Raw genomic sequence first — 12,957 nt, forward strand, 5'->3', positions numbered from 1 at the left:
TTGCATCCCAGGTATGAATCCCACTTGATCGTGATGGATAATCCTTTTAATGTACTGTTGGATTCTATTAGCAAGTATCTTGTTGAGGATTTTGGCGTCCATATTCATTAGGGAAATCGGTCTGTAATTCTCCTTTTTGAGGGGGTCTTTGCCTGGTTTGGGGATCAAGGTAATATTGGCCTCATAGAATGAGTTTGGTAGCTTTCCTTCTGTTTCTATTTTTTGAAATAGCTTTAGGAGAATAGGTATTATTTCTTCTTTGAATGTTTGGTAGAATTCCCCAGGAAAACCGTCCGGGCCTGGAGTTTTGTTATTTGGAAGGTTGTTTATCACTGACTCAATTTCTTCATAATTAATTGGCCTGTTTAAGGAATCAATTTCTTCCGGTTTCAATCTTGGTAGTTTATAGGTTTCCAGGAAGGATTCCATCTCTTCCAGATTGCTTAGTTTATTGGCATATAGCTGTTGATAAAAATTTCTAATAATCCTTCCAATTTCAATGGTGTTCGTCGTGACCTCTCCTTTTTCATTCATAATTTTAATAATCTGGGTCCTTTCTCTTTTCTTTTGGATAAGTCTTGCCAGTGGTCTGTCAATTTTATTGATTCTCTCAAAGAACCAGCTTCTAGTCCTGTTGATCTGCTCTACTGTACTTCTGGTTTCTGCTTGATTGATTTCAGCTCTAATTTTGGTCAACTGCTTCCTCGTGCGTGGATTAGGCCTGTCCCTCTGTTGCTGTTCCAGCTTCTTGAGGTGAGAATATAAAAACTGCATTTTAGATTTTTCTATTCTTTTGAGTGAGGCTTGGATGGCTATGTATTTCCCCCTTAGGACTGCCTTTGCAGTATCCCATAGGTTTTGGACTGTTGTATTTTCATTCTCATTGGTCTCCATAAATTGTTTAATTTGATTTTTGATTTCCTGGTTTATCGAGTCATTCCTGAGCAGGATGGTTCTTAGTCTCCAAGTGTTTGAGTTTCTTCCAAATTTTTCCTTGTGGTTGAGTTCCAATTTCAGAGCGTTGTGGTCTGAGAATATGCAGGGGATAATTTCAATCTTTTGGTATCGGTTGAGACCTGTTTTGTGTCCCAGAACATGGTCTATTCTTGAGAATGTTCCATGGGCATTAGAATAGAATGAGTATTCTTTGGTTCTGGGGTGTAGTGTTCTATATATATCTATGAGGTCCAACTCGTCGAGTATGGCATTCAAAGCCTTTGATTCTTTGCTTAGTTTTTGCCAGGGTGTTCTGTCTATTTCTGAGAGTGGAGTGTTGAGGTCCCCTACTATTAATGTATTTTTATTTATATGTCTCTTTATTCTGGTTAAGAGTTGGCTTGTGTATCTTGCTGCTCCCCTGTTGGGGGCATATATATTTATAATTGTCATATCCACTTGTTGAATACTTCCCTTAAGAATAATATAGTGCCCTTCTGCATCTCTAACTATAGTCTGTAGTTTAAAATCCAATTTATCTGATATGAGAATTGCTACCCCAGCTTTCTTTTGAGGTCCATTTGCGTGAAAGATGGTACTCCATCCCCTTACTCTCAGTCTGAATGCATCTTTGGGTTCGAAATGAGTCTCTTGTAGACAGCAAATGGATGGGTCATTTCTTTTTATCCAATCTGCAACCCTGTGGCGTTTTATGGGATGGTTCAAACCATTTACATTAAGACTGATTACTGAGAGATATGATTTTAATGTTGCCATGTTGCCAGTAAAGTCTTTGTTTGTATTGGCTGTGACTTTCTGTTCTGTATCACTCTTGGGGCCTTTTTACTTTTATAGAACCCCCCGTAATATCTCCTGTAGGGCTGGTTTCGTGGTTACAAAATTGGTTAGTGACTGGCGATTCTGAAATGTCTTTATTTCTCCATCAATTCTGAATGACAGCCTTGCTGGATAAAGGATCCTTGGCTGCATGTTTTTCTCTGAAAGAGCTTTAAATATGCTCCCCCAACCCTTTCTCTCATTCCAGGTCTGTGTAGACAGGTCTGACGTAATTCTGATGCTTTTGCCTTGGTACGTGAGAAATTTCTTTGCCCTGGCCGCTTTCAATACTGTATCCTTGCATCTAATATTTGCGAATTGCACTATGACGTGACGTGGCGTAGGTTTGTCGTGGTTGAGCTTGGGAGGGGTCCTCTCTGCCTCTTGGACACGAATGTTTGTTTCCCTTGCTAGATTAGGGAAGTTTTCAGCTACAATTTGTTCAAATATCTCTTCTAGACCTCTGTTTTTCTCCACCCCCTCGGGGATGCCGATGATTCTAACATTGGATCGTTTCATTGAGTCAGTAATCTCCCGTAACCTACATTCGTGGGCGTGGATTTTTTTAAGACCATCTTCTATTTTCATTTTTTCCTCTATTAACCCATCCTCCAATTCACTAACCCGTTCCTCTGCTTCTGCGACCCTGGCCGTCAGAGCCTCTAGTTTTGCCTGCATTTGGCTCATAGAATTTTTAATTTCTGTCAGATTCGCTCTCATTTCTGTCCTTAGGGATTCTATATTCTCAGTAACCTTTTCGTTAATAGTTTTTTCAATTCTACTCATCATTTTGACCATCGTTACTCTGAATTCCATTTCTGATAATTTGGTTACATCCATATCCATTATTTCTGTGGCAGAGGCCACAGAATCACTGTCTTTTCTTTGCTGGGGGGGGCTTCTCCTTCTTGTCATTCTGATGAAGAGAGGTTGCGGGGTTTCCAGAGCCCAAATTATTGACTGGGTCCCAGGCCGTGCCCCTTGTTTTATAGGGATCTTAGGGATGTGGGCTTCTTCTTTAAAGATTTTATTTATTTATTTATGTGGCAGCCAACCAGCGAGAGAGGGAACAGAAGCAGGGGAGTGGGAGAGGAAGAAGCAGGCTCCCAGCGGAGGAGCCCGATGAGGGACTCCTTTCCGGAACGCCGGGATCACGCCCTAAGCCGAAGGCAGGCGCTCAATGACTGCGCCACCCAGGCGCCCGGGTTGTGGGCTTCTTGATTTTTCAGCCTGCCTTCTGTGTTCTGGGGGAGGGGCCTGCCGCGCCAATACTCAGGCAACCCTGTTTGGGTAGAGTCTCCGTGTCCCCTGCGAGGGAGGATGGGGATGGGCACTCTCTGAGCCGGTATTTCCAGGCTTTTGTTCTCTGGCGGCTTTCCCTGGCGGTTTGCTGTGCCTCTTCTGAGAGTCAGAGCAGCAGCGGCCAAATTTCAGCCTCTGTCACGGAACAGAAGGATTGCGGCCCGTTCTCTACTAATGTTCTGGCCACTTTAACTCTGTTTCTGTTGGTGCTGCTCAACCCTGCAGCGTCCCGGGATGTGCGCCCCACACCCGGCGTCCCAGCCCTCACTTCCAGGGCCGGCTTGTCTCCTGTCCTTTGTAGTTTCTAATGCCGCCAGCCACCGTGCCGCCACCTGCGCTCCCCCGGATCTCCCTGTCTCAGTCTATGCCCGGTGAGCACACCTCGACCTCGGAGCTTCGGGAGAAGCCTGGTATGGCGCACCTGAGTTCAGGGTCCTCAGTCTGCTGTTTCGCGGTGTCCGACCGCGGATCGCCCGGCCCCCAGTGGGCAGGTGGCCCGCCAGCGCCAGCCGCCCCGCTGGCGCCTCCAGGAAGCTTCCCCGTCTCGCTGATCTCCGGTGAGCACACCGATTCCCGGTGTTCCGGGAGATGCCTGGTGGCGCGGCGTTCCGCAGCTCACCCGGTCTCCAGTCCGCTCTCTCGCGGGTGCCCTCTGTGAGTCCGCCCGCTCCCCCGTGCAGGTGGCTGCCGCTTCCCGGCGCCCAAACGCGGCGGCTCCCTCCCCCTTCCGTTTATCTTCCGATATCTGTGCACGGTTTACCGCTCCCCTCTTCGTACCTCAATATTCAGCGCTGGAGATGTTCATTTGTAGAGATCCAGATGCATCATCCTGCGTCTCAGGCTGATTCCGTGGTTATTTAGGCTGGTCTGGTACCTATCCAGCTCGACTCAGGGGACCGGCTGAAAAAGGGGTCCCCTACTCCTCCGCCATCTTAACTCTCACCTGCTTTTTCTTTCTTTAATTTTAATCAGGAAAGTCCTTATTTTTCATAATTTGTGAAGCATATGAATGTTTGAATTCCAGAGTTTGTCTTTGATTTTCATTTGTTTTTATTTTTTCAGCCCTTAAAATGTGTCTTTCTGTTGTCATCTGTCTACCAGATTTTGATGGAAACTCAGTGATGACTTTTAGCTGTTTTGTTCCATATTCAATAAGCCCCTTCTTCCTGTGGCTACTGGCAAATTTTATCTTTAGAAGAGGTTTATAACAGTTTGAGTATTATGTGCTTAGATGTTGTTAACTTTAGGAAGTTTGAGTTAACAATCTCTTATTTTTTTTTCTATTTGTGGAAATCTGTCCCTTTTTAAAAATCTGAATTGGGAATTATTTAATCACTATTTCTTCATACTTTTTCCCATAGTTCATCTGTTTCTACTCTGGAACTATAAACACACAAGGAATAAAGCATATTAAATTGTGACAAGGCTCCCTTTGGTGCTACTCATCTTTCTTTCCGTGTTTCCCTCCATTTTTCAGTTCAGATGATTCATCTGAATCTGTCTTCATGATCAATTTCCCATTTCTCTGCTCTCTCTAATCAGCTGCTCAGATGTAGAGAAAACTTCCTGGAGGTTATATAAGCATGGTTTGTTCTAAAGCAGAATTTCTAATATGACCAGTTGCCAAATAATTATTTCCTGGCTTATGCAAAAATATGTTCCACTCTTTGTCCTTGATAAATCCATATCTGTTACTTGCTCCCTCCATGCATTTACTCCTTACTTATCATCAGTTGTGTAGTCCTTCCCTTAAAGTAAGCATTCTAGATTTTCCTGAAAGTAACACTAAATTATGAAATACTTATACTTGAAGAAACTGTGGAACATATACATCTTTAAGTACTTTATTTAGAAGCTTTTAATCTAAATAGAAATGACATAAATAAAATTGAACTGAAATGAGGAACAAAGAAAAATTAGTAATGCATGTGTCATTCCAATGTAAGATACAATTTCAGCCCATTAAAACATTTAAATCCTATTCCAAATTGGAATTCCTGTGTATCTGCATGTGTTTGTGGTACAAATGTGTTCTAAAATCTTTCTTTTCTATATCTATTATACATGAATATGCATTTCCAACCAAGTGACATCTGAAATTGAGTTTTTAGTGAATACTACTACATCTATTAATCCTACACACCATTAACTTTATTATCACTTACAAATGAAAAAATTAATTTTTTAAACAAATTTTTCAAAATCTAACATGCACAGGAATCCAGTATATTTTATTATCAAGTTAAAATACTTTCATAACTCACACTATCATTAATTTACATACTTCATGTGACATTCCTGGAATGACTGATGAAGCTGAGGTTCCCAGGAGTAGGATGACTCTCAAAGATCATGTCATTTGGACCTCATCTGCTTGAGGAAGTTCTGGCCCTTGGCCAAGCTGTCCTTCAGTGCATCTTTCATTGTTTCATTCCGTAGACTGAAGATGAAGGGGTTCAGGAGTGGTGTGATGACAGTAGAGAGGATAAAGAGGATCTTGTTAAGATGCAAGCTGTTCCTCTGGGAGGGCCGGACATAGACAAAAATGCAGATCCCATAGCCCATGGAGACCACAGTGAAGTGAGAGGCACAAGTGGCAAAGGCTTTGCGTTGACCTTGTCCTGAGGGTATCTTCAGAATGGTGGAGATGATGTAAACATAGGAGACCACAGTGAGGGAGAGGGAGCTGAGGAATAGGACAAGGGAGCTGAGGAAGTCCAAGAGTTCAATGGCATGTATATCAGCACAGGCCAAGTGGAGGAGGGGGGCACTGTCACAGAAAAAGTGATCGATCACATTGGGGCCACAGTATGGCAGCCCAGTCTTAAGGACAATGGATGGGAGAATGAGGAGAAAGCCACCTACCCATGAGAGGATAACAAGACGCACACAGAGTGAGCTTGTCATAATCACAGGGTACTGAAGGGGGCTGCAAATGGCCACATAGCGATCATAAGACATGACTGCAAAAATGATGAACTCAGTGCATCCAGAAAGGAAGTAGAAATACAACTGGGTGAAGCATCCACCAAATGAAATGGTCTTTCTCTCTGACAGGAAGCCTGCCAGCATCTTGGGAACAGCACAAGTGGTAGTTAATACTTCACTGAAAGAGAGATTGCTGAGGAAGAAATACATGGGTGAGTGAAGCCTGTAATCCAGGAGAATTAGGGTAATGATGAGGGAGTTTCCAAGGACTGTAATCAAATAGGCCAATAAAAAAAATCAAGAACAGGAGGCCCCCAAGGGCTCTTGTTGTTGGCATCCCTACAAGAATAAACTCAGTCACCAATGTCCAATTGCCTCTTTCCATGTTTATGTCTCTTTTTACTGTAAACAGAGTGATAACAGAGAAAAAAAAAACAGCATGGTGAATCATTCATTAAATTAAAAAATTGAAAGAGATATAAAATAAATTTCTTTAGCAACATTTTTTTCTAGCAAAACTGATCAAGACAACTGATATTATAATTGGGTATAACATCCTTCAAAAATTCAGCTTCTTATGATACCTGGGTGGCTCAATGGCTTAAGCAACTGCCTCTGACTCAGCTTATGATCCCAGAGTCCTGGGATCGAGTCCTGTGTGGAACTCCATTTTCAGTGGGGAGTTCTCTTCTCCCTCTGCCTGCTGCTCCCCCTGCTTATGATCTCTCTCTTTCTATCTTGCTCATCAACAAATATGAATAAATAATAAGCAAATATTCTTAAAATAATCAACTCCTTTCCTTTTTATATTACGTAAATCTTTACAAAGGTATGTTAAATTTATAATTACAATTACATGTTTTCTCAATGAGAACTTTGTCATGTAAATGTTCTGACAAAATGCACCGATGACATATTTATTTGGTACCTGTAAATATAAAAACAAGTTATTTTCAGTGCTTGTCTTATAGGAACTGTGATGTCTAGATGTCAAAAGGACACATAGAGGGTACGGACCCCAGCTCCAAGTCAATGGTGCAGTTTGGTTCGAGAGCCACAGTGGACAGTGTGCAGACATGGCAGCCAGATTTTCCCACCTGTGACTCTGGCACTCCAACTGCCAGTTAAGGTGGAAAAATATGTGAATTAGCTTATCCTCCTTTGTATATTTAATATTACCTTTTTATGTTTTTATTTAAATTCCAATTATCTCTATAGATTTCAACATATCCTTCCTTTGTAGCCCTTCTTTTTCATTGCACTGTACTAAATCCTGTCAAACTGAATCTCTTCTTGAAACTTTTGTATTGTAAAGAATTATACAATAATTTGTTAATATTTAGAAGAGTCTTGATAATTTTTCAATTATTTTTTGAATATTATATTCGATGGACAAGGTAATGATTACAGGTTTGTGTCTGAATTAGTTACAGAAAAGGAAAAAAAAAAACTTACAATGATGGGAGAAGAAGTACACAAAGAATCCTCAGGTTTGAGAAATAATCATATAAAAAATAAGCATAATAGTATATCTAGAGGTACATAATGTAACTTTGACAGAAGTCAGAGTTACCAAAAAGACTTCATACACACACACACACACACACACACACACAAATTGGGTTAAAAATAAACATAATTGTCTTTCGCAATAACAAAGTAAACAAAAAACAAAACAAAAAAAAACACAATAAGCATTTTGAAAATAATAATCATAAATCTGAGCAGTAAGAGTTTACCAATAAATATGAATATATTCCATGGTACTGTTATACATCTAGGACTGTAATATAAAACCAATACAGTTTGTCAGAAACACACACAACCTAAAATGGCTCAAGATGTAATATACGCATTGGTATAAATATTTTAGGAAACACTTGTGAGAAACTAAAATATGTGGTGTCATATTAATGGTAGAAAAATCATTATCAAAGCAAGGGACACAAAATTAGATTTAAAAATGGATCAAAATGACATGAAACTATATGACATGAGAGATCACATCAAATTTAAGGCAGACAACTCTTAGAAGCAGAAATGAAAAAAACATGGTAACAAGAGAATTTGACACATTTTCTGTATTTTTCAGAGAGAATTAAATAGTCAATCATATGAGCATTGTTAAGATAAAGTAATTTAAAAATAAATTATAGGAAATGTCTGTAATATTATGAATGGAATAAGAGAACAAATCCCCTAATCGGAATCAATACTGCAATTATTTATGTCTAAGATTCACTTACAACAAAAGGTAGGATTAGATTTTAGTTCAAAAACAGCCAAAATATCTAAAATATAATCTCTAACTTTTGAAGAGTCTATTTTTAAGCAATACAATAAATATGATTTCACAGTATCAGCTAGTATACTAGACAGAGGAAAACCCTGTAAGATAAATCTCCCAACATTATAAATGCCCACATGATTATTTTTAATTCATTCCCTAGAGTAGCTGTAAGGAAAGAATCTTAACTGACCAGTGATATTCAAATGGGGCATACTTGGGCACCTGGGTGACTCAGTTGTTTAAGTGTCTGCTCAGGTCATGATCCCAGGATCAGGCTGCCTGTTCAGCGGGGAGTCTACTTTTTCCTCTGCTTCTGCTCCTGCTCTTGCTCTCTCTCAAATAAATAAATAAAATCTTAAAAGAATAAAATGGGTCTTAATCTATCTGTAATCCACAATGTTAAATTCCTTTTAAGAACTGATTGTCAGGATACATAATAAAGTGAGCATTACAAAGAAATATTAGGTGGACAGAAGACCAAGGCTAAAAAATATATATTTAATAATTTTAGCGACAGCAGCAAGTGAGGCAGTGCTCTTGATAATCTGATTTCAGGCAACATACATCAGTATCAGAAATACAGATGAGAGAGAGAGAGAACAAGAGAGAGAGACAGAGGGACAGAGGGAGGGACCATAGGGGAGAGAGAGAGAGACAAAAGGAGAGGGAGGGATAGAGGGAGGGTGAGGGATGGAGAGATCAATGAAAAGAGAGAGAGGGAGGGGAAGAGAAAGAGAGGGAGAATCTCTCAGAATAGATAAGAAATAAGATTGTTAAAAAGGTTGGAACAGCTATTTGAAGAATGTGCCTTGAAGCAAACCTAGACATTGAATGTTTGGGTTGGGGTTCAGGAAACTAATGAGGCAAAGTAGATACTACAGAAATGAAGCAATGTTTGAAATCCTGAAGAAAAATGTGTGAGTGTATGGAAGTTTATTTCTCATTAAATTGAATCAGTCCTGACTTTCTTACAACAAAATCTCAAATTAAGACCTTATTACATACAATGTTCTTCTAACTTCCCTATCATCTCAGTTTCAAACAAATGTAAACTATTAAATGTGGGTGCATTTCTTCTCACTGTACCAACTCGTACACAGAAAATACCTTTAGGAAGTCCCCCACCTTCTCTCCAACACAGGAAACTTCTTTCTCTATCACCCCATCGTCCTGTCTTACAAGAAGTGCCCCCTGCCCAATAAAATTGATTTAAATGAAGGAAAAGCAGAAGAAATGCCCATCTGTGTGCCACTTTTTTCCTTTTGAAACTCAGCTCTTGGGCTCAGGAGCTGGGGTTCCATAAAAACTGCTTGGCCCCACTCCTTGTGATGACAACGTAATGCAGGATAAGTCCCCAGTTCCAGACCTTCCACAGGAATAGTTCCAGAGGTTGAAACAGTTTTGAAAGCAGCTCCTCAGCCTATAAGCCCCCAGGGAGCATAGCTGGGTGGGGCGGGGCCATGTTTTCACTTTCTCTGTGTTCCTGAAACTTTAATGAGTGTATTCCTCTGTGACTCCAATATGCAGAGAACACTTTGCTTTCCCAGAGGAGTTTAAAGAATAAAAGGATGATGTATTTCAAAAAAAAGTAATTGTTTTCTGTGCAAACAGCCAATGAAACTTTTTAGGTAAAATATTGTTATAGCTAAATAAGTTGTCCTCTGATATCAGGAATACATGTACTCCATTATTTTGTTTTTATTTCTTTTCAGTGGATGACTCTGGTTTAAGTGCAATCATGATTTCCCCACATGAAACTGTCTAATAAATATGAAAGATTTATTCACCAAACAGAACTGGATTACTTGACTAGAAGCCTACACGAGGGAGGGAGAAGTATTGATGAACATGTTGTTCACTGTAAAAAGAGCCCGGGGCAGGGGCAAGATCCACTGGACACTCAAAATAAGTCCGTGTGTGTGTGAGGATGGAGCTCTAAATTTAATGAATCCATTTTATTACCTGTCTTTTTTTTTCTGAGAAAGGACATTTTTTAAAAATTTCTCTTTTGTTCCCTTATGTATTTGTGGTAGGCCTGCTTGTATGTATATTGGATCTTACACTATTTTATTTCTACATTTTTTTCATCTCTTATTTCCAATTAATGCTCAATGTGCACTGTATTCTTGTTCTGACAGGAATTATTTTCTGGGATTCAAAAATAATAGTTTCTTTCAACACTGTTACATTTACAAATGTAATCTCTTCTACCACAAATGCCTGTCTCTTTTTCCTGTAGGTAAAATGAAATAGACCTTTTAAAGCCTAATATCATGTCCATCTTTTTTGTTGTTGTTGTTCTCACTGATGGCACATATGATTATCAATCCTGACTCCCAGGGTCCTCTGCAGATTACAAATATACATACATAAACACTCTGCACTTAGTCTACTTCACAAGTATAGGTATGCCTTTCTCAAATCCTTAGTGAACTTATTCGGAATAAATACTTTTTTCACATCAGATATTTTAACACTTAGTACAATGCTATACAGTAGGTGGTTGAAAAAAGGATTATCCATCATGACCAAGTGGGATTCATCCCTGGGATGCAAGGGTGGTACAACATTCACAAATCTATCAGTGTCTTAGATTTTATCCAGAGAGAAAAATTCAAAAATCATATGATTCTCTCAATAGATGCAGAAAAAGCATTTGACAAAATACAGCATCCTTTCCTGATTAAAACCCTTCAGAGTGTAGGAATAGAGGCTACATTTCTCAAGCTCATAAAAGCCATCTATGAAAAGCCTACAGCAAATATCATTCTCAACAAAGAAAAGCTGGAAGCCTTTCCCTTAAGATCAGGAAAATGACAAGGATGCCTACTCTCGCCACTATTACTCAACACAGTACTAGAAGTCCTTGCAACAGCAATCAGACAACAAAAAGGGATAAAAGGTATCCAAATTGGCAAAGAAGTCAAACTGTCTCTTTTCAGATGACATGATACTGTATATGGAAAACCCAAAAGAATCCATTACCAAACTATTAGAATTTATAGAGCAATTCAGTAATGTGGCGGGATATAAAATCAATGCTCAGAAATCAGTTGCATTTCTATACACAAACAATGAGACTGAAGAAAGAGAAATTAGGAAATCCATCCTATTTACAATAGCACCAAAAACCATACGTTACATTGGAATTAACTTAACCAGAGTCATAAAGGACCTATATTCTAGAAACCATAAATCACTCTTGAAAGACATTGAGGAAGACACAAAAAGATGGAAAAATATTCCATGCTCATGGATCAGAAGAATTAACATAGTTAAAATGTCCATGCTACCCAGAGCAATCTACATTTTCAATGTTATCCCGATCAAAATACCAATGACATTTTTCAAAGAACTGGAACAAATAGTCCTTAAATTTGTATGGAACCAGAAAAGGCCCCAAATTGCCAAGGAACTGTTGAAAAGGAAAAACAAAGCTGGGGGCATCACAATGCCGGATTTCAAGCTGTACTACAAAGCTGTGATCACAAAGACAGCATGGTACTGGCACAAAAAGAGACACATAGGCCAATGGAACAGAATAGAGAACCCAGAAATGGACCCTCGGCTCTTTGGGCAACTAATCTTTGACAAAGCAAGAAAAAACATCCGGTGAAGACAGTCTCTTCAATAAATGGTGCTGGGCAAATGGGACAGCTCCATGCAAAAGAATGAAACTTGACCACTCTCTCACACCATATGCAATTGTACACTCCAAATGGATGAAAGACCTCGATGTGAGAAAGGAATCCATCAAAATCCTAGAGAAGAACATAGGCAGCAACCTCTATGACATCGGCCAAAGCAACCTTTTTCATTACACATCTCCAAAGCAAGAGAAACAAAAGATAAAATGAACTTGTGGGACTTCATCAAGATAAAAAGCTTCTGCACAGCCAAGGAAACAGTCAAAAAAAAACTAAGAGGCAGCCCATGAAATGGGAGAATATATTTGCAAATGATGATACAGATAAAAGACTGGTATCCAAGATCTACAAAGAACTTCTCAAAATCAATACGTGAGAAACAAATGAACAAATCATAAAATGGGCAGAAGATATGAACAGACACTTTTCCAATGATGACCTACAAATGGCTAACAGACCCATGAAAAAATGTTCAAAATCATTAGCTGTCAGGGAAATTCAAATCAAAACCACACTAAGATACCACCTTATGCCAGTTAGAATGGCAAAAATGGACAAGGCAGGAAACAACAAATGTTGGACAGGATGTGGAGAAAAGGGATACCCCCTACATTGTTGGTGGGAATGCAAGTTGGTACAGCCACTCTGGAAAACAGTTTGGAGGTCCCTTAAAAAGTTAAAAATTGAGCTACCCTATGACCCAGCCATTACACTACTGGGTATTTACCCCAAAGATACAGACGTAGTGAAGAGAAGGGCCATATACACCCCAATGTTCATAGCAGCATTGTCCACAATAGCTAAATCGTGGAAGGAACTGAGATGACCTTCAACAGATGACTGGATTAAGAAGCTGTGGTCCTTATATACAATGGAATATTACTCAGCTATCAAAAAGAAAGATTTCTCAACATTTGCAGCAACATGGATGGCACTGGAGGAGATAATGCTAAGTGAAATAAGTCAAGCAGAGAAAGACAATTATCATATGATTTCTCTCATCTATGGAACATAAGA

The 12,957-nt window shown here is 39.5% G+C and overlaps 1 protein-coding gene across 1 annotated transcript; it reads right to left on the reverse strand.

Moving 5' to 3' along the window:
- Positions 1-5,430: 5,430 nt before the first annotated feature.
- LOC103680366 (olfactory receptor 6M1-like) lies at positions 5,431-6,291 on the reverse strand (the record flags this gene model as incomplete). The annotated part of the gene is made up of 1 exon (XM_008709902.1): positions 5,431-6,291. A coding segment is annotated over one exon (861 nt), but the record flags the coding sequence as incomplete, so codon positions are not given.
- Between the last annotated feature and the right edge of the window lie 6,666 nt (positions 6,292-12,957).

Source organism: Ursus maritimus, unplaced genomic scaffold, assembly GCF_017311325.1.
Source record: "Ursus maritimus isolate PB19 unplaced genomic scaffold, ASM1731132v1 scaffold_5, whole genome shotgun sequence".
In the NCBI taxonomy this organism is placed as follows: Eukaryota; Metazoa; Chordata; class Mammalia; order Carnivora; family Ursidae; genus Ursus; species Ursus maritimus.